Source organism: Triturus cristatus, chromosome 3_1 (assembly GCF_964204655.1).
Source record: "Triturus cristatus chromosome 3_1, aTriCri1.1, whole genome shotgun sequence".
NCBI lineage: Eukaryota > Metazoa > Chordata > Amphibia > Caudata > Salamandridae > Triturus > Triturus cristatus.
The window spans coordinates 874,851,291-874,873,456 of NC_140583.1; the positions used below are offsets into that span (position 1 = coordinate 874,851,291).

The window sequence follows — 22,166 nt, forward strand, 5'->3', positions numbered from 1 at the left end:
TCGTACTTTCTTTTTTCCTGCTCCTTCCTTCACCCCTTCCTTAATTTCTTCCTTTCTTATCCCCAACCCTTCCTTCTGCGTTTCTTCCTCCTTTCCTTTCATCATTCTATTCATCTATCACGCATCAATGATTTCCTTTCTCCTTCTATCCCTTAATTTCTTCTTTTCACATTATTTTCTTATTTCTTCCTTCTTTCATCCATTACTTATTTATTTCCTCACTCCAGTACCCCCTTCCACCCTGCATTTGATGCTGCCTTCTATAATGAATTCCTTCCTTCATCCCTTCCTTTCTTTTAAACCGCACAGTACAAGCACATTCTCTTTAGTTTGCAAAATTGCCTCAAGTCCTCTATTGACCTTTCCTAAAGCTGCATTTTCAGATTTGCACACATTCTCTTATTTGAGATACCTTTCAAGTTGTCATAGGCATCCCATATGTTACATTATGTTATGTTGCAGTATTGATTTGTATAGCACACTAATCACCCAAGAGGGTATCCGGGCACTTGGGCAGGTGTGTAGGTGGGAGGTCCTCGAAGTGCTTACGTGAAGAGCCAGGTCTTCAGCTTCTTGGGGAACTCAAGATCTGAGGAGGTGGCTATGATGTGTTGAGGCTTGATGATGTGGGTGGAACCAATAAAGGAAGTGGGTGGAGCCTCTGGAGGAAGTGGGCAGAGCTGGACAAGTGGGTGTGGCCTCCCCCAAAAATTTAAGCACCTGCACTTAATATTTTACAAATTAAGCACTGTCACCAACTAGATAAATCAGACCGTGTAACACCACAAGTAAAAAGTCCAGTACTTATGGGAGGTTACAAATGCAGACAAGGTGGTACCAAGGAAGGACTAGTAAGCCTATTCATGAGTGAAAAGCAATGATTTTGAACAGACTGTAATAGGAGCTAATTGAAAAGATGGGTCGGAAATGGGCAGAGCTTTTATTCCATACCTCAATACAGCATGCTTCGCAGAGCAGCGCATGCGCTGCACAGACTCAACCTAAAAACAAAACATTAAATGTAAACCACCAGCCACGGAGCTAATCCTCGCTTGGAATGCCAAACATGAAAACAAGACTGAATACGTCAGACGTGAGAAGGCAGGGTAGGGCTAAGTAAAAGAGGGGCACAACATGAAAAGAAAACAGCAGCTAATTCATCATGACACTAGCAAAGAACATATATTTGTGCGGTTTGTCAATCTTATCCTAAATGATGCATCTATGTAAGCCACATCATTCAAGGGAGGTGAACAGTGGTTGAACGTCATCAAAAGGAAGCCTAAATGGCTCTGAAACTTAGAAGATAAGATAGACGAGTCTATCTAATTTAGAACAAAGTTTATTATTCTTTTATTTTGGATTTGTGTCGCGGATGAGAACAAACTAAACAAACTGCATCATACTTCTATTTTCTTAACAGGTACCTCAACATATTGGGCACGTTTCAGTCAGAAATGGCTTTCTTTCATCCATTAAATGTGGAGAACCATGCCAGGAAATGTCTGCATTATTTTCGTTCCCGTACACAAATTAAAATATAATTAAATTGGGTAATAGTAACAACTGTTATTTACAGTTATTAGAAAAGTCTCAAGTGCAAAAAGACGTGCTAGTTGAAAAAAGCATGGCATTGCTATATTTACTGTGGTGCCCAAACATTCTGACTTGAAATGGGAATGAATGAAGGACTAAAAAGGTCCGCGAAGCATGTCTAAATATGTTTTTTAGTAAGAAAATACCATCTCTGGAAAACAGCTTGGAGATACTCCTACACGACAAGCTCACACATGGACATACTATTGTGAGCTGTTTGGGTACTAGTACCGCCAAGCACCAGCATTTAAATTTAATATGGAGAAGAAAGAGGGACAACGATCTGAATCCTCACAAAACTAAAAGATAGGACGTATGAACTGAAGATGGACAGGATGAAGGCATTGATTTTTTTTTTTTTTTAAACAGACTTAATTAAGTTTCATTTTTGCGTTGAAATTGGCACATTAGGTAGGTACATGACATGTTGCAGATACAAAGAAACTTCCAGTGGTTCATACAGAAGGTGGGATTGATCATCACATAGTGTTTGTACATATTTGACTTGCCATTGCAGCTATCCCACTCCCTCTAGACCAACATATTAATTTCATGTCTCAGCGTACCTCTATCAGCAATTAAAACTAAACCCTTTCTGCACCCCTCCCCTCACCCTCCAGTCCTGCGGAAGAGAAAAACATATTTATACAACGTCAGGTTTATGGGACAGACCAGCCATGCCTAGTTCTATATTTACAATTAAGATGACTACAACATCTACACCTGATAGGTCTGTCCCATCTTTACCCATGCATACATGTCGTTCGGGTTAGGTGTTTACAGTATCACAATTATGCAGTTATTAATCAACAGGAGCGGCACTATAGCCCAGATCCAGTGTTTTCATGGCTTCTAACATAATGTCCCATTCCATAGCTATTGGAATTTTTCATACACCTTGTTGGAAACCGGGCAACCGGGTTAGCAGTCACCAGGTTCCCAGCACAGTGGTAGCTTGGGGATCAGGCACAGTGTTAAGCGTACGTCACACCCTCACAATAACCATGCGTTCATCCGTTCCAAAAACAACACTACACCGTAAAAATTATGAAAGACAAGATGAAAATATATATGTCTTTATCTTATTTTCTCTTAGTTACAGGTTTCATAACATAAATACAATACAATGGGATTTTCCTTTAAAAGAGCAGGTCAAATAAACAATGCTAATTTGGGATTTCAATAAATAGGTTCAGGACCTCATTAAGCATAGAATAAATAGTTATGCAATAAATACAGACGGCAAATAAATACAGTCAGACAATAAATACAGTGCAGGAATAAATTAGTGGAAGACAATAAATAAGGCACCTTCAATAAATAAGGAAAAGCAATCAATGACAGTTACAGATCAGATCACTTTCATGAGGTAACTTGGTCTTACTTTGCCCATATACAGCTTGTGGTCATTTGGATGGCATGGGGGTGACCCACCTAGATTGATCAAGGCTGGGGCCTAAGCTGAGGCAGAACAAGGGTAACCTAAAGATCTGGCCCTCCAAACTACACAGCCCCTCACAGATGTCACTGCACCAGTCTTAGTTCACCCCTGGCACTCCCAGGCTGGTTCTAACACCCCTCTAGCCCCTAGAATGGTCTTTTAGGGCTCCACGGGGCCTCAGACGCCCCCTCTACCACTTACTGCCCTTTTCACGATGATCGGCTCCGCTCGGCGCCGTGTCGACGCCGTGAGGTGGCTCCAGATCGATGTCGCTGGACGGCCTCGACTCGATGTCGCTGGGCGGTCTCGACTCGATGTCGCTGGGCGGTCTCGACTCGATGTTGCTGGGCGGCCTCGTCTCGGTGTCGCCTTCCGGCGTCGCAGGGACACGGCCTCCCCGCTTCCGGGTGTCTCCGGAGTGCGATCTCCACTGCCGACCTCCGGCGCGCTTCACCTCAGTTTCCGGCGACTCCGGTGGGCGGACTTCACTCCCCCGTCGACGCCTCACCTCGACCTCGGGTGAATCTCCACTCGACCTCCGGCGCCTCTCCACGACCTCCGTCGGCGCCCTCACCTCGACCTCGGGTGAATCTCCACTCGACCTCCGGCGCCTCTCCACGACCTCCGTCGGCGCCCTCACCTCGACCTCGGGTGACTCCCTAATCGACCTCTGGTGCCTCTCCACGACCTCCGTCGGCGCCCTCACTCGACCTCTGGCGGCTCCGGGTACGACGTCTGCTTTCTGTCAGCGCCGCTTCTCTACCTCAGGCCCCAGGTCTCCAGGCTTCTCGACGTCAGGACTCCAGGAGGACACCACTGAACAGGTCAGGAACTTGCTATTCTTCCTCTTTAAGGCCTGTTTCAAATGTTCAGTTCCTTAAGATGGTTCTTCTGGTCTTGGTCCCACACAGGGCTTTAGGCTGGGCTTGGTCAGTAGGGACTAGCATCAAGGGTGGGTTTCTGGACCCCACTCCAAGCACTGGTTTCCACCCCTGCTGCCTTACTCCGACCTCCTTCTATCTCGGTCCTCTCTCTTCTCTAGTCAGATGCCAACTGCCACTCTGAGATGGCCTCCCAACATTCTAAACTGCCTCCCACTGTCACAGGTTTCTAGAATGTTACAGAAGGTTCTAGAAACCTCCAGTGGGTTCTGGTGATGTCATAGGTGACAATGGATGGCCACCATTTTGTGTCTCAGGCCCTCAGACAGAAGTTCCAGGGGTAGGGAAAATGGCTCCCTGACCCTGCATCAACACTAAAAAGTCTGGTGGTTCCCAAAAAGGAAAAATTATAACAGGGTTTGAGGCAAAAGTGGGACAAAATAAATAATGATGAGGAGGGACCACCCAAAGGGCTGACAGGTCTAACACGCTTCCCCCCCAGCTTAAAGTGGGGAGAGCTACCCAACCCCTTGGGAGTTCTCATCACTAAGGCGGATATACCTTGAGAGACCGTCTGCATTGGCGTGGTCCACTCCAGGCCGATGTTCCACCTGAAAGTCCATTCCCTGTAGGGAAATAGACCACCTTAGCAACTTGGGATTCTCCCCCTTCATCTGCATCAGCCACCGAAGGGGTCTGTGTTCGGTCTGAACTAGGAAGTGCGAGCCAAACAGGTATGGCCGCAACTTCTTCAGAGCCCATACCACGGCAAAGGCTTCACGCTCTATTGCACTCCACTTCTGTTCCCTGGGAAGTAGTCTCCGGGATAGGAAGACCACGGGTTGATCCAGACCCTCTTCATTGAGTTGCGATAACACTGCCCCAATGCCATGTTCCAATGCATCCGTCTGGACAATGAACTCCTTGGAAAAGTCTGGGGCCCTTAAGACCGGGGCCTCGCACATGGCGTGCTTCAGTTTCACAAAGCGTTACAGGAGTCACTGGAGTCAAGCTATCCTGGCTGATGACGGCTGATAGCCAGAAACCGGTCCTAGGATGCTTGATTCCGGTCCAGGGAAGACATGGCTTGGCAGTTCGGGCTGGACTGTTCCCATGAGGCACAGGGTCAAGACTGATTTGCATATGGCCATGTCTGAACTGGGGTGGCGTAGTGGGCAAAAGAACGATGGATTTAACCCAGATCTCTTGACTGGGGGAGAATGTCTGCATTGTCAGCATTCCGTCCATCATTTGTTTGTTGTAACGCTTTTCGCCCTAAGTGGGATGGGTATTCCCAGACGTGGGACCCGTGCTCACTACGCCACTGGAGTCAAGCTATCCTGGCTGATGACGGCTGATAGCCAGAAACCGGTCCTAGGATGCTTGATTCCGGTCCAGGGAAGACATGGCTTGGCAGTTCGGGCTGGACTGTTCCCATGAGGCACAGGGTCAAGACTGATTTGCATATGGCCATGTCTGAACTGGGGTGGCGTAGTGGGCAAAAGAACGATGGATTTAACCCAGATCTCTTGACTGGGGGAGAATGTCTGCATTGTCAGCATTCCGTCCATCATTTGTTTGTTGTAAAGCTTTTCGCCCTAAGTGGGATGGGTATTCCCAGACGTGGGACCCGTGCTCACTACGCCACTGGAGTCAAGCTATCCTGGCTGATGACGGCTGATAGCCAGAAACCGGTCCTAGGATGCTTGATTCCGGTCCAGGGAAGACATGGCTTGGCAGTTCGGGCTGGACTGTTCTCATGAGGCACAGGGTCAAGACTGATTTGCATATGGCCATGTCTGAACTGGGGTGGCGTAGTGGGCAAAAGAACGATGGATTTAACCCAGATCTCTTGACTGGGGGAGAATGTCTGCATTGTCAGCATTCCGTCCATCATTTGTTTGTTGTAACGCTTTTCGCCCTAAGTGGGATGGGTATTCCCAGACGTGGGACCCGTGCTCACTACGCCACTGGAGTCAAGCTATCCTGGCTGATGACGGCTGATAGCCAGAAACCGGTCCTAGGATGCTTGATTCCGGTCCAGGGAAGACATGGCTTGGCAGTTCGGGCTGGACTGTTCCCATGAGGCACAGGGTCAAGACTGATTTGCATATGGCCATGTCTGAACTGGGGTGGCGTAGTGGGCAAAAGAACGATGGATTTAACCCAGATCTCTTGACTGGGGGAGAATGTCTGCATTGTCAGCATTCCGTCCATCATTTGTTTGTTGTAACATCAGTTTCACAAAGGCCTGCTGACAAGCCTTCGTCCAGACTACCCGTCGAGGTTGCTTCTTGGACGTAAGCTCCGTGAGGGGGGCCACAATGGTCCCATACCCCTTCACGAAGCGGCGGTAATATCCGGTGAGGCCCAGAAAAGCTCGGACCTCAGTCTGAGCCTTGGGGGGTTCCCAGGCCATGATAGCCTCGATTTTCGCCTGGAGGGGTTGCACCGCTCCCCTACCCACCAAGTGTCCAAGGTACACTACCGACCCCTGCCCGATCTGGCATTTACTGGCCTTGATCGTTAAACCAGCTTGCTTCAGGGCCTGGAGAACAGTTTGCAGGTGACGCAAGTGATCCTTCCAGCTGTTACTGAAGACGGCAATGTCGTCCAGATAAGCAGCAGAGAAACTCTCCATTCCGGCGAGGATCTGGTTCACCAGACGCTGAAACGTGGCAGGTGCGTTCTTTAGCCCAAAGGGCATCACGAAGAACTGGTAGTGGCCCTTGGGCGTGGAGAAGGCTGACCTTTCCTTAGCTCCATCAGTCAGAGAGATCTGCCAGTACCCGGAAGTAAGGTCAAAGGTACTCAGATATTGGGCAGCTCCCAGCCGGTCAATCAGTTCATCCGCCCTTGGAATCGGATGAGCATCAGTCTTGGTTACTGAGTTCAGTCCCCGGTAGTCCACACAGAACCTCAGTTCCGGTTGGGCACCCGGTGGTACAGCTTTTGGTACTAATACCACCGGACTGGACCAGGGGCTGCTGGAAGGTTCAATCACTCCTAGCTCCAGCATCTTAGTGACTTCACTGTGAATGCTGGCCTTCACCTTGTCTGTCATCCGGTAGATCTTTGACTTCACAGGTGGGCTGTCTCCTGTGTCCACGTCATGGACGCACAGGTGAGTCCTACCCGGAACAAGGGAGAACAACGAAGAGTACTGCCCCAGGACCTGGCGGCAGTCCTCCTGCTGTTCAGGAGTTAGGGACGGGGAGAGAATCACTCCCTCCACCAACCCATCCTTCTCTTGAGACGCAAATAAGTCGGGGAGAGGCTCGCTTTCCACGTCCTCTGCTCCGTCAGTCACCATCAGCAAGATGACTTCGGGCCTCTCATGGTGGGGTTTGAGGCGGTTGGCATGCAGCACCCGTAGGGGCTGGCGAGGGGTCTTCAGATCCACCAAGTAGGTAGCCTTACCCTTCTTCTCAAACACCTCAAAGGGTCCTGACCAGCGATCCTGGAGGACGCTAAGCTCTCCTGGTTCGATCACCCACACCTTCTGGCCAGGCTCCAATTCCACCGGGTGAGCATTGTGGTCATGCCACGCCTTCATTACAGCTTGGCTGGCTTCCAAGTTGTCAGAAGCTTGCTTCCACAACTTAGCCATTTGGCTCCGGAAGGCCAGCATGTAGCTCACCACGTCCTGGGGAAGCTTTCTGGGAGTTCTTTCCCATCCGTCTCTCACCAGGCCGAGTGGTCCACGCACAGGGTGCCCATACAAAAGCTCGAAGGGGCTGAAGCCCACTCCCTTCTGTGGCACTTCCCTGTAAAAAAACAATAGACAGGGTAGGAGGACGTCCCATTTCCTCCGCAGGCTTTCAGGCAGACTTCTAATAATTGCCTTTCAAGGTTTTATTGAACCTCTCCACCAGACCATTGGTCTGGGGATGGTAAGGAGTGGTGAACCGGTAGGTCACTCCACACTCCTTCCACATCGCCCGCATATATGCTGACATGAAGTTGGTCCCCCTGTCGGACACAACTTCCTTGGGAAAACCCACTCGGGTAAAGATTCCCATCAGGGCCCTAGCCACAACAGGTGCAGTAATGGTCCTCAGAGGTATAGCCTCTGGGTACCGTGTGGCATGATCCACCAGAACCAGGATAAACCTGTGACCAGCTGTAGTAGGTGGATCTAACGGACCCACAATGTCGATGCCCACCCTTTCAAAGGGGGTGCTAACGACAGGAAGTGGTTCCAGGGGAGCTTTCAGCTTCACCCCTGTTTTCCCACTGGCTTGACAAGACACACACGTCCGGCAGTAGGTGTCGGACGACACTTTCATTTGAGGCCAATAAAAGTGTGGGACAAGCCGGGCAAAGGTTTTGTCTTGCCCCAGGTGTCCTGCCAAGGGGATCTCATGAGCCAATTCCAGGAGAAAGGCTCGATAACGTTGAGGGACAACCAAGGCCCGTGACGATCCGTGCATGGGTGCCTTGGGTTCACTGTAGAGGAGGCCATCCTCCCAGTAAATGTGGTAGTTCCCCTCAACGTTCCCTGCTGCCTGGGCTTCGGCCTGTCGCCTCAGTCCCTCAAGGGTAGGACACTCCCTCTGGCCCTTGCAGAATTCCTCCCTGGTCGGCCCTCCCTCCACGTGCCACTCGGCCGGGATGGGTAGGTTCTCCAGTTCGGTAACATCCCCCTCCGCGGACTCCTGGTCCACCACCTCCGGTGGCCTATCCGTCACACGGGGTGCAGATGCCGAGGCAGGCTCCTCCTGTCCTCGGTTCTTCCCTTGGTCGGCAGCCGGCTGTGCCTTTGTTCCAGGCTCCAGCCTAAACGAACTCCCTCTCCGGGTAGTCGCAGACCCTGTGCTGACACAGGCCCAGTCAGGTGTACCCAGCATCTCAGCATGAGTCCGGTATTCCACCTCCTTCCAAGCATTATGCTCCATGTCATTCCCCAGCAGACAATCGACTGGCACGGCAGGGCTTACGGCAACTCGAATCAACCCTGTAACCCCTTCCCATTCAAATGGAACCTCGGCCACCGGATAGTGGCCCATTCTGCCGTCAGCCATCGCGGCAGGGTGGAGTACATTGGGAATCACCTGCTCTGGAGACACCAGTTGGCTACGTACCATAGTCATACTGGCTCCTGTGTCTCTCAGAGCCTCCCCTCTTTGGCCGTTGATGGTGACCCACTGCCCATAGTTTGTGGTATTTGCGGGCACCTGGATCTTAGGAACCATCTCCCGTTCTCCCAGGGACACTAAAGTGACACCCGCCCACTCCCTTCCCTTATCTAAAGGCATCTCCTCCCCGAGCACTACACTAGCTACTCCGGGGGCCTTTCCTCCGATGGGAGGGGGTGGTCTTTTCGGGCACTTCACATCTCCCTTTTAGTGTCCGACACCACCGCACTCGTAGCAATGGACAACCCTTGGCTGCTGACTCTGGCCAGGATTAGGGTTTCTGGGTGGGTTAGCCCCAAGGGTGAATCCCGTTCCCTTCACTTGGAAACTATTTTGGGGGCCTTTAGAGAACTCCTTTTTCTTTTCCCCTCCCTCTTTCTTCTGGGGGGCGCCCTGTCCTGTCTTTTGAGAGTCCCCTCCAGTCCCCCTTGTGGACACCCGGGTACTAGCCCAAATGTCCGCCTCCTCAGCAAGCTTCCGGGGATTGGTCAGCTTGCTATCCACCAGGTGTTGACGCAGTTCAGGAAAACATTTTTCGAGCAGGTGTTCCTTCAACATCAAATCAAACAACCCCTCGTAGTCCCTCACCTCGCTGCCTTGTATCCAACCCTCTAATGCCTTCTTTGCATAGTCCAGGAAATCCACCCAATTCTGTGTGCCCAGTTTGTGGCTACCCCGGAACTTCTGTCTATACTTCTCGGGTGTTAGTCCAAACTTCCTCACGAGCGCCACTTTCATGGTGGGGTAGTGGGTCTGCTCATCCTGCTCCAGGGCCAATAATGTATCCCTGCCAGCTGGAGGCATGTATTTATACAATCCCCCTCCCCAGTATTTCTCTGGAACCCCATGGACTCTTAATGAGATCTCATAGGCCGCTAGCCACTTGGCGATATCATCTCCCGCACTATAGCTGGCTACTATGTCTTTCGGCAAATAGGGTTTGGGTTCCCTGGTGATTTCTCTTTCTTCGCTGCCACCATTAGGAACAGTGTGTGCCCCGACCCGTAAGATCTGGAGATCTATCTCCCTGAGCCTCAACTCGTGAGCCATCCTCCGTTCCTCCTTTTCTTTCTCCAGCTTCGCCAACTCCCAGGTGAGCTGTCTTTTCTCCCTCCGGTCAGTTAATTCTGCTTCTGATAAGCCGCCACTAGAGACACTGCTGCCCTTCCTTGAAAGTGTTCTGGGCCCCGCTAATAGGTTCCCCACCTCAGGTTGGTACAAACCAGCCCCCTCGCTGACAGTCTCTCTATCCCTGTCCTCCTTCTCAACCTTACTTTCTCGCCGTGCCTCCCCCCAAGCCCTCAAGCTGGTCTGGAGCTCACCCTTCTTTGCACCTTGGGGACAAAACACCCCCTCTCGCTGACAAAACTCTCTGAGTTGGGCCACAGTGTAAGTTTCCACATCCTCCAATACAAACTCCATTTTGCCCACTCAGGATAGAAGACAGTTGCTTACAGAAGCTATGCAGGGGGGTACCTTTTGTAATACCTCCTCCCACCACCAGAAGTAAATTTGGAAAAAAAAAACCCTCAAAATTAGGAAGTCCGCTTGGAGAAAACTCCCGGTGTAGGCCTATGGACTACCCAAAGTTATTGTCGAGTAGACGCAAGCACAGCTCTATCCCACCGCTGAACACCAATTTTATGTTGGAAACCGGGCAACCGGGTTAGCAGTCACCAGGTTCCCAGCACAGTGGTAGCTTGGCTCGAGCGGTTGGGGATCAGGCACCGTGTTAAGTGTACGTCACACCCTCACAATAACCATGTGTTCATCCGTTCCAAAAACGACACTACACCGTAAAAATTATGAAAGACAAGATGAAAATATATATGTCTTTATCTTATTTTCTCTTAGTTGCAGGTTTCATAACATAAATACAATACAATGGGATTTTCCTTTAAAAGAGCAGGTCAAATAAACAATGCTACTTTGGGATTTCAATAAATAGGTTCAGGAACTCATTAAGCATAGAATAAATAGTTGTGCAATAAATACAGACGGCAAATAAATACAGTCACACAATAAATACAGTGCAGGAATAAATTAGTGGAAGACAATAAATAAGGCACCTTCAATAAATAAGGAAAAGCAATCAATGACAGTTACAGATCAGATCACTTTCATGAGGTAACTTGGTCTTACTTTGCCCATATACAGCTTGTGGTCATTTGGATGGCATGGGGGTGACCCACCTAGATTGATCAAGGCTGGGGCCTAAGCTGAGGCAGAACAAGGGTAACCTAAAGATCTGGCCCTCCAAACTACACAGCCCCTCACAGATGTCACTGCACCAGTCTTAGTTCACCCCTGGCACTCCTAGGCTGGTTCTAACACCCCTCTAGCCCCTAGAATGGTCTTTTAGGGCTCCACGGGGCCTCAGACGCCCCCTCTACCACTTACTGCCCTTTTCACGATGATCGACTCCGCTCGGCGCCGTGTCGACGCCGTGAGGTGGCTCCAGATCGATGTCGCTGGGCGGTCTCGACTCGATGTCGCTGGGCGGTCTCGACTCGATGTCGCTGGGCGGTCTCGACTCGATGTTGCTGGGCGGCCTCGTCTCGGTGTCGCCTTCCGGCGTCGCAGGGACACGGCCTCCCCGCTTCCGGGTGTCTCCGGAGTGCGATCTCCACTCCCGACCTCCGGCGCGCTTCACCTCAGTTTCCGGCGACTCCGGTGGGCGGACTTCACTCCCCCGTCGACGCCTCACCTCGACCTCGGGTGAATCTCCACTCGACCTCCGGCGCCTTTCCACGACCTCCGTCAGCGCCCTCACCTCGACCTCGGGTGAATCTCCACTCGACCTCCAGCGCCTCTCCATGACCTCCGTCGGCGCACTCACCTCGACCTCGGGTGACTCCCTACTCGACCTCTGGTGCCTCTCCACGACCTCCGTCGGCGCCCTCACTCGACCTCTGGCGGCTCCGGGTACGACGTCTGCTTTCTGTCAGCGCCGCTTCTCTACCTCAGGCCCCAGGTCTCCAGGCTTCTCGACGTCAGGACTCCAGGAGGACACCACTGAACAGGTCAGGCACTTGCTATTCTTCCTCTTTAAGGCCTGTTTCAAATGTTCAGTTCCTTAAGATGGTTCTTCTGGTCTTGGTCCCACACAGGGCTTTAGGCTGGGCTTGGTCAGTAGGGACTAGCATCAAGGGTGGGTTTCTGGACCCCACTCCAAGCACTGGTTTCCACCCCTGCTGCCTTACTCCGACCTCCTTCTATCTCGGTCCTCTCTCTTCTCTAGTCAGATGCCAACTGCCACTCTGAGATGGCCTCCCAACATTCTAAACTGCCTCCCACTGTCACAGGGTTCTAGATAGAATGTTACAGAAGGTTCTAGAAACCTCCAGTGGGTTCTGGTGATGTCATAGGTGACAATGGATGGCCACCATTTTGTGTCTCAGGCCCTCAGACAGAAGTTCCAGGGGTAGGGAAAATGGCTCCCTGACCCTGCATCAACACTAAAAAGTCTGGTGGTTCCCAAAAAGGAAAAATGATAACAGGGTTTGAGGCAAAAGTGGGACAAAATAAATAATGATGAGGAGGGACCACCCAAAGGGCTGACAGGTCTAACACACCTTTAGCTTCCTCTCGTCTTATTGCCCCACTTTCGGCACTGCCCCAGCATATGAGCTCGCTATGCCAAGCATGATCCGTGGGGGGATTCTTTGATTTCCATCGCATCGTGATGGCTCGTTTCGCTAGGATGAGTGCCAGATTCAAAAATGTATATTGTACTTTGTATTTGGACGAGTTCTTGTGCAAGCCTAAGATCCATCCCTCCATAGTGTTGTCTGGCTCTTTTTGTATGGCCACCCGTATGTGTCTAATTGAGTCCCAGAACCCTCATAGGTGGGGGCATGCCCACAGCATATGTAATAAGTCAGCGCCCTACAGCTGGCACCTGGGGCAGAGATTTTGTGTCTGTGGGAACATTTTATATAATCTCTTCGGGGTAAGATAGGCTCTGTGTAGTGTCATAGTCTGTATGAATTTGAATTTCGCATTTCTGGAGACTTTCTTGGGATGTTCCATGATTTTTACCCACTCCTTATCTTCCTGTTCCCGTTCCAAGTCCTCTTCCCAGGTATGACGCAGTGCATTAAGTTAGACCGCGGCATGCACGCGTATCCCCGTATCCCCACATAGAACCACTTAATGAGGTGTCTACCTCTGCCCATGTAGTATAATGTTTTAACGAGTTCATGTGTGTGAGGTTCTTGCCATTGAGGAGCCCAGTGTGTCTTAATATATTGTAATAGTGCGGCGTGCAATAAGTATAAATGGTCAGGTACCCCCGTTTCTCTCACAAAATTGTCATGGTCCATGAGTGTTCTGTTATTAAACAAATCAGATACCGTGCTGACCCCCCTCTTCTAGCCAGGGAGCAATACTGCGTTGTGTTACCCTTCCAACCATCAGTGGTATCCCCAGCAGTGGAATATTCCCGGCATATGTAGGATGTAACTGCGCATACTGTAGCGTCGCTTTCCAGCACTGTAGTGCCGTGCGTAGTAAAGGTGGGAGGCTTCGGGGTGTTTTGCAGCGAGGTAGTAGTAAAGTGTGCAAGTTTCCCCGATCTATATTTTGTATGGTGTACCCTATTTCCTGTAAATTGTGGCCAGCTGTCCAATACGAAAGCCACTGGAATTGACTTGCATAGTAATATGCTCTCAGATCTGGTACTCCCAAGCCTCCCCTTTCTGTGCCAAGTTGTAGTTTTTTAAGGCTTATTCTCCGCCTACCAGCTCCCCATATAAGGTCTATAAGCATGATGTTCAATAATTCAAAAGTGGTGTGTGGTATTAAAATTGGTAAATTAGTAAAATAATATAGGAGCCGTGGGAGGACTACCATTTTCGATACAGCCGCTCTGCCAATAACCGACAGCGGTAACGTGGTCCAGAAGGCGACACTAGAGCATAGAGCTCTGATCGCTCTGTTGAGGTTGCCTTCTAGCATGTCTGTTTGCGTCCATAACACATGGATGCCCAAATGTTTGAACGTGTGGTGCGCCACCAGGAGCCTATAAGATCCAAACTCTATGTCTGTAGGGTACACATTCACCTGAAAGAAAAAGGAGTGGGACTTTGTTGGATTAATGGCTAGCCCCGAGATTTGTTCAAATGTTTGGAAAATATTGGATATGGGATCTAGGGTGGCCCGGAGGTCTCGGATGTAAAGAATGATGTCAACCACGTAGGCAGAAAACACGTGTGTTGTGGCTCCTATCTTTATACCCAGGGCATGCGCATCTGTGCGGCCTTTGAGTGCCAGGAGCTCAAATGCCAGTATGAACAGGAGTGGTGACAGGGGGCACCCCTCCCTCGTGCCGCTGTATACTGAGTATTCGGCTGATATATGTCCCCCTGTGCATGCGCGGGCGGTAGGGGCATCATACAGTAACCGTAGTCATTGAAGATATTCAGCGGGTAGGCCAAATCTCTCCATGGCCTTGAACATGTAGTCCCAGTTGAGTGCATCAAATGCTTGACGCAAATCCAGGGATATGCAACCTGCATGTTAGTGCAGCTCCGGGGTAAGTGACATTATGTGATGCAGCCATCTAGTGTTCAGTGATGTGCTACGGGCAGGGAGAAACCGGTTTTGATCCGTATAAATCAATTTTTGTAGAGTGGGCAGGAGTCTATTAGCTAGTACTTTGCCGAGTATGTTGTACTCCGTCACCAGAAGTGACAATGGACGGTAGCTTGCCATATCGGTGGGGTCCCTACCTGGTTTCGGGAGTGACACTACCAGAGCCTGTGCCGTAGTAAGGGGTAGACTGCCCAATTCCAGTGCTTTATTAAATAATCTTTCTAGTTGAGAGATGAGAGACTCTGCATATGTGGCATAGAATTCTGCCAGCAGTAGTCTAGGCCAGGGGTTTTATTGCGTGGAAGTCCTTTTATTGCACTTTTAATTTCAGACCTAGTGATAGGGCCTATTAAGTCCTTTTGGGCTGCAGGAGTCAGTGTGGGGTATGTGATGGCGGACAAGTCGTCGTCTATATGATTAGTCTCCATTCTAATGGACGTAGCATATAACGAGGCGTAATATTGACGGAAAGCCACATTAATGTCACACTGGGCATGGACTCTAGCTCCTGTATTAGTGGTGATTTCACTGATAATAATAGTTGGGGGGTCATCTCGTAACAGTTTAGCCAGTAGTTTCCCAGATTTGTCCGCTTCTGTGTGGCGCATCTGCGTATATCTTTGGTAGTCTATAACTCTGAGGGTCTCTAATAATTCGGCATGTTGGATTTGAGCTTCCTGTAAAGGGGCCTGTTTATCAGTGTAACGCGCGGCTTCATGTTCTAGCTTATTGATTTTTTGTTCTGTATCCTTAAGGTTTCTGTGTACTTCCTGTCTAGTGCGCACTATCGCGCTAATTGCCTTGCCCCGTATGACTGTCTTGAATGCATCCCATTTGATCAGGGCTCTGGATGCAGTGCCACTATTTTCTGTGAAGTATTGTGTGATTCTGTCAGCTATGGTGGTAAGGAATACAGCGTCTTCCAGCGTTTGTGGCCACATTCTCCAGGTGGGCACCGGATTAGAGATCCTGCCCCAAGTAATGGTTATTTCCCGTGGGTTGTGGGCAGAAAAGGTTTTTGCTACATAAGTAACATGCGACACTTGCATTGCGATTGCATTTGAGCAGTAAATTCTGTTGTTTATCGTGTGCAGTGAGTTGATCGGGGAATAATAGGAGTATTCTCTAGGTGTTGGGCAACGCATTCTCCACACGTCACATTTGGCCCAACCCTCAGCCCACCCACAGAGTGTCTTTGCCTGCTTAATCACACCCGCATCGCGAATAGGGGGGTGAGATCTGTCTAAAGTAACGTCCATGACAGTATTATAGTCGCCACCTGTAATCCATGGATGCATTTCCCACCCTGCCAGTGCCAAATTAAGGGCGGCCAGGAATTTATCTTGTTCAAAGTTTGGGACATAAATATTGCCAAGCACAACATGTTGACCATCGAGCGACCCTCGTATAAAGATATACCGTCCCTGTTTATCTACTCTCTGTTCTATCAATGTAAATGGTACCCCATGCCGGATCCATATTGTGACTCCCCGTGCAAATCCTGAGTAATTAGTGGAGAAAATCTGCCATCTCCATTTCTTACGGAGCTTCACTGCTTCTTGGTCTACAATGTGGGATTCCTGCAGATATACTATCTGCGCCTTGTGCCTCAGCAAATGCGCGTGTACCCTGTGTCGCTTCTGCACAGATCCCAAACCTCGAACATTCCATGTTATATGTATTAGGTTATGCATTGTATTACGAAGGCAGGCTGCTGCCCAGTCAGTGGTACATATGTGTCATTGTGTTTCTCAGAGCTAGTAACTATGCTAGGACTGTCTCCCTCCCTAAACTTCCCAATACTGGGTCCGGATGGGGAACTATACCGGACCATACAACTTAACACAACAAATAAAACTGTGTTAGATACATAGAGTGCGTTCGCAAATAAGGGGTCATTGACAACACCACCCATGCCGTGCAGTACAGCTCTACATTTGGCAGGTGAGGTCTATCAGAGTCCGGGGTTGAGTAATAAAGCAAATGTACATCACTTCAAGTCATATAAGTAAAGGATATGTTTGCTATCGTAAGCTCCTGGGTCGGGGTCAACAGTGTTCAGCCTCTCTTAATCGAACAGACCGACCGCCGTCTGCAGGGTCACACTAGGAAACAGTGCCACACTGCCCTCAGAGTCCGATCTGTTCGTATTATCGTCAGACGAGACAAAGTCATCAGCATGCATGACGGTTCAGGAAGGTGGAAGCTGCTATAAGCGCTTAAGCGCCAGTTTCTTGCCCTGTTGCATCTGCTGTGGCGTCGGGTTGGCCAGTTGAGATTTCCAGCCTGTCAGTCTGCTGCGACAGGGATTTATTTCCCCAGCACGTCAAAGGCTACTGGATGAGCCCTGAGAGGTAGCAGCCACCAATTCAGACGGCTCCATCACTTCTAGCCATTCCTCAACATCTTCTGCGCTCTCGAAAAAGTATGCTTTCTATGCGTGAATTATTTTCAGACAGGCGGGGGAAAGTGGTGCATATTTCAGTTTCAGGCCTTGCAATTTCTTCTTGACTGCCATGAAGGAAGATCGCTGTTTTTGCTCTAAGAGGGTGTAATTAGGATGTGGCGATATTCGCCTATTCTCAAAACTGATCTGAGATAGTTCACGTGCCTTTTGCAGTAGTATGTCCCGATCTCTATAATTCAAAAGCCTGACTATAAGAGATCGGGGAGGGGCCCCTGGTTTTGGCTGGCCGGTAGGTATCCTGTGGGCTCTTTCCACGCAGTATTGATTAGAAAGTCCCTCAGATCTGACATGGTCTCTAAACCACTGTGCCATATATCGAGTAGCATCCATTCATTTGCTTCTCTCGGACATGCCAATGACGTGGACGTTGTTCCTCCGTGCCCTCCCTTCAGCGTCCTCTACACGGTCCATTAGACTGGCAACGTGTTTCTGTAGTTGTTGTATGTGGGAGATGTTCAGTTTATGTTGTGGGGACAGTTCCTCTAACGTGAGGGCATTCGTTTTGACCTTATCTGCCAGCTTAGCAAGGTCTGCCTTAAGCAGGGTGAATCCGGTCGTGAGGGCACCAATTTGTTGCTCAATGGATGCTCTGGATTCTCGCACCTCTTGCAAGATTAAGGCTAATTTATCCACTGGACCTTCTACATTAGTAGGCAGAATGGAGCTGGGTGGCTGCGAAATGGCAGTGTGTTCCGTATTCTCCAAAGTATGGTCCAGATTGGGGGCACTGTCTTGCTGTTTTCCTTTTGGAAGCCCTATCACTGTGAGTGGCAAGGCTGCCCAGGGCTTAATGCTGCGTTATCGCTTGTTAGAGAGGTGGATTAGTCGGAGCACCCTAATTCCAACCGACGATCTGGAGTCCTGCAGGTGTGCGACCCTCTGCAGCGAGTCTGGGCCTTCCACACTGCTCTGCGCTTTCAAACTTGTTCCTCTCTCACACTCCGGGCATGGGCCCCCCTGTTGTTGGCACGGGCCCGTCCAAAAGCACAGCCCTTTGGTAGTTCACCCCTCCGTCAATGAGCACGTCTGTACGATGCGCTGCAGGCAGACCCGATTTTGTGGCACACTGCTGTGGTACAGGCGCGGGAATCCTTAGGCTCCGGGAAGGTTAGCGCGTGCAGACAGTCTGTGCACCCCCCCGCCCCGTTTGATGGTGGGCCCTGCTCACGGGGAGGCCGGTCTTGAGCACACCCATGTGTGCTCTATAATTCCTTGTGTTCTCCTTTCGTGCCTCGTTGTAAGGTGAAAGTGCCCAGTGTCAGCAATGATTCCTGCGGCCCAGTCATTATACGGTCGTCGCCACGCCCGCACTGGTATTCAGGTCGCGTGGCTACTGTCCCATGTGTCACTGCCGCATTACCCTCCTATCTCTGAGAGGTTCCCACAATCACCGATCCTCTGCAAGGAGGGGCAGGTGTAGGTCCCTTGCTTCTTCCTCTACACAGTGTTGGTATTCCCAGGTCAGACTTCGCGGTGCATATTCACTGGAGCATGCCAACTGTACCACAGGTCGCACACAGGCAGCATGGTCAGCAAGTAAAAAGGGGGCGAGGGTCGGGCAACGAACACCGCTATCTTGCCAGCTCACCAGTATCTTGTGTGGGGGGGGCACCACTCGCCAGTAATCCAGGGCGTCTGTAAGGGGCCAGCCAGCGAAGCACAACAGCTCGTATTCCTCCTCCGTCTTGTCGAGCCCCATGGTCGCGATCACAGTCACAGTCAAGGGGGGGGTGGGGGGGGGGGGGGGAAGAGACAACACGCCACTCTCAGTACTCAAGCAGGAGCAAGATGCAGAAAACAGGGTTCAGAATTCAAAGGTGCCACCTTCAACGTCGCCTCACCAAGGAGGCCTGGTCCAGGCCTCGGCCGCACCGCATTCCAGTAATCAGCAGCCGGGCAGGCCCAGGATCACTCTTGGCTCCGCCCGACAGAGGTCGGATCCTCGATGTTCCATACGCCGTTCTGCAGGGCAAGTGCTCCCGTGTGTAGTACCTCACCGCTCTGGTCCGACAAGTCCCATTCGTCGCACGGTCGGAGGTCCTTCCCCCCGGCAGCCGCTGTCTCCCGGTCCCGCAACTGCAAGGCGTCAGTATTCGGTGATGGGATCAGCGTGATGCCCACCCGTTGCGCTGCATTTGCGGCCAGTTTGGCGCCACAATTGTTTCTCAGGATACAGTACGAAACAGGATTATGAAACTCGGGCTCTGGAGTTCTTTCAATGCACGACCGCCATGTTCAGCAGCCGGCCACGCCCTCCCGGATGAAGGCATTGATGATCTAAATAAATTATTAGGCAATGAGCAAACCCCAAGCATTAACATTAACATATACACTCAACATATGAGTGCCTGCATCATGCATGTGACAACACAAGAGCTTCCTCTACTTCCTACTGGGTAAGTTTAATTACCAAGGGTTTGCCACACAATGCACTATATAGAAGAGCATGAAGACCCTGCAAGATGTATATTATAGTTTTGTCTCTCCTTCAATCACACAGGGGCAGGTCTGCAGCCTACCAGCCTCCACAAGTACTGCTGAACGCTCCATGAACTTCATTGCGTAAAACATACCTCTATCACCGTTATTTCCTTTGGTGTCTTCAATGGAATCTAAACAGTCAATAAGGACCTCTCCAGGTCTCATTTTCATTTGTCTAAAACAAAAATAGAAGACAATCAAAGGTTAGTGCGTTTGTGGTTAAAACAGATATTTAGATAACAGCATTAGGGCTAAATTTTGACATTTTCTGCCCGAATTAGACAATGGGAATGAGTTGAAGGTTATAAAATAATCACCAAGGTCTGGGAGTCACAAGGAGACGGACTGGGTACCACTTACAAGATGGAAAGGTATTTTTACTGAGGAGTTATGCTGCACTTGTATGCTTTGCCGGTGTTCATGATGTCAAATTTCTCTGTAGCAATGTGTATTTTTTTAGAGGCCGCCACACCAGATTCAACAGAACCTGGACAATGCAGTGAATTCAGGCATGATGAGCCATTTCAATGTACAAAACTTAAGGGCCTTTGACGTGCCACAGGAAAAATATAGAAATCATCTTCCCATCAAGGCTCCAACAAGTCCACAACATGTTCTGCTGAAGAACTGAAGTGCGCTTATTCAAACTACAGAGAAATTAAACTGTGGCTGCTGGACAGCTCTTCAACCTACCAATGCAAACCCCCAACAATCCTGGCCTCTCTTCCAACACTAACCCGATTAGCTAGAATGATCATCTTTATAGCAAAGTGCATAGTTCACTAAGCAAACTATGATACTCCACCTCTCTTCTTTCAATAAAAATGTCAATTGTGTCACTAAACAAGACCTCTCTGCACTAGTCTTGACTCTTTAATGACCATTGCTCCAGTCAGAAACACTTGAACCGGCAGAACCTCTGGGTGCCCAAACAGCCAAACTCTAGAATTCAATGCCTGCCAGAAAAAGGAGTCCTGACAATCAAATCAAATTTCAGAAAGTACTAAAATTATACTTCCCATCACCATAGATACAAGCCACTGATTTTGATTCTTTCTATTTAGTAAATAGGATGCGTGGCTGCTACTCCTCTCACACTCTCTTCAAAACTCCAGGTGTATATCTGGGACATACAATGCACCATGTTTCGGCCATGTTTTCGAACCTCGTGCACCTCAACCAACATCTACAGTATATGGCTTATTACAACTACACCATTCCAACCATATCTCTCGAAAGGGCACCCGGCAACTGTTGAAGGCCAGAGTGCTTCATGGCTTAATCAGTACTTTTACTAATATTGACTTGTTTGAATGCAAAAATATTGTAAGGTATTTTTCTTTACAAATTCTTAAGGATCTTTCACATGGCAACATCAACCTTTGGATCCATCTGCGTGCAACCTTTTCTTCCATCACAAAAAAAAGGCTTACTTTTATTGAACTGGCCAAAATACTAAGGGCCCGATTTAGAACTCAGCTACTCTGTCACAATGGTGGCGGATATACCATCCGACAAAATATAAATCCCATAGGATGTAATGGGATTTATATTTCGGCAGACGGAATATCTGTCACTGTTGTGACAGAGTAACCCGTCCGCCAAGTTCTAAATCGGGCCCAAAGGCTGCGTGTGCATGTATGGGAACATATTTGTGTTTCTGTTATTCTCCCTTTTTTCTTCTGGTGTAGTCTCCTAATTATTTGACCTTCCTATCACTCTATTGTATTTTGGAACGCTAAAAACGATAAGAGGCAGATAATATGTTGACTCTTCTATAATTTGAAAATGTGCAAATTATTTTGGATTGCTCATAAATATAAACGCCAGGTTATATAATGACTGTTTTATAGTTTAAAAATGTGCAAACATTTAAAAACTTAAGGTATTTTGTTATACAATTTTTGGGGATACTTGTACACTACACTCAATTTTTACCTACAAAAATTCCTATCAACTCATCCAATAAGCTTGAAGAATTACAAAATTAAAATAAGACTAGTATCATTGGGCAAAGCCCTGGCAAAAAGGTGGATAGCAGTTCATTAAGTTAGCCTGAACGCCCCCAAATTTGATGAATGGAAACAAGGCTTGCTGAAACGGGTTATAAGATAATAAAAACATATGAAGGCCTTAAGAAAAGACAAGAAACTAATAGAAGCAGGTCTCGAACAATCTACTCGCCCACTTTCTATGTTGAGTCAGATTTTATCAGGTTGAGCTATTTTAGTACCTACTGGTCCGTTCTGGTGAGTGAACTTGAGCTGGAAAGGAACAAGTGTTCTGGTCCTTCAGAAAGTGAATGAGCAATAGAGATGCCTTTAACCCCTTCGATGCGAGTGACGGAGCGGTTCCGTCATGCGCGTCGGTTGCGCTGTGCGCATGACGGAACCGCTCCGTCATGGCCCCGCCCGCGCACGGAACCTTCAGCACGGCGCGGTAATCCGCGCCGCGCTGAAGGGGTTAAATCTGGTTTTTAACCTTGACACATTTGCAATCTGTTCAAGGACAGAGGTCAAATGTCAGTTTGCCTTTTTACTGAAGTGCTGCTTTTCTCATCATAGAAA

At 49.3% G+C, this 22,166-nt stretch overlaps 1 protein-coding gene across 1 annotated transcript in view; it reads right to left on the bottom strand.

Annotated features, from left to right (window-relative positions):
- Positions 1–22,166, bottom strand: part of BBS5 (Bardet-Biedl syndrome 5) — a 218,686-nt gene that overhangs the window by 138,735 nt on the left and 57,785 nt on the right. Inside the window, exon 2 of the mRNA XM_085645358.1 lies at positions 19,692–19,774. Coding sequence (XP_085501484.1) covers positions 19,692–19,774 — 83 coding nt within the window. The remainder of the gene's footprint in view (positions 1–19,691; positions 19,775–22,166) is intronic.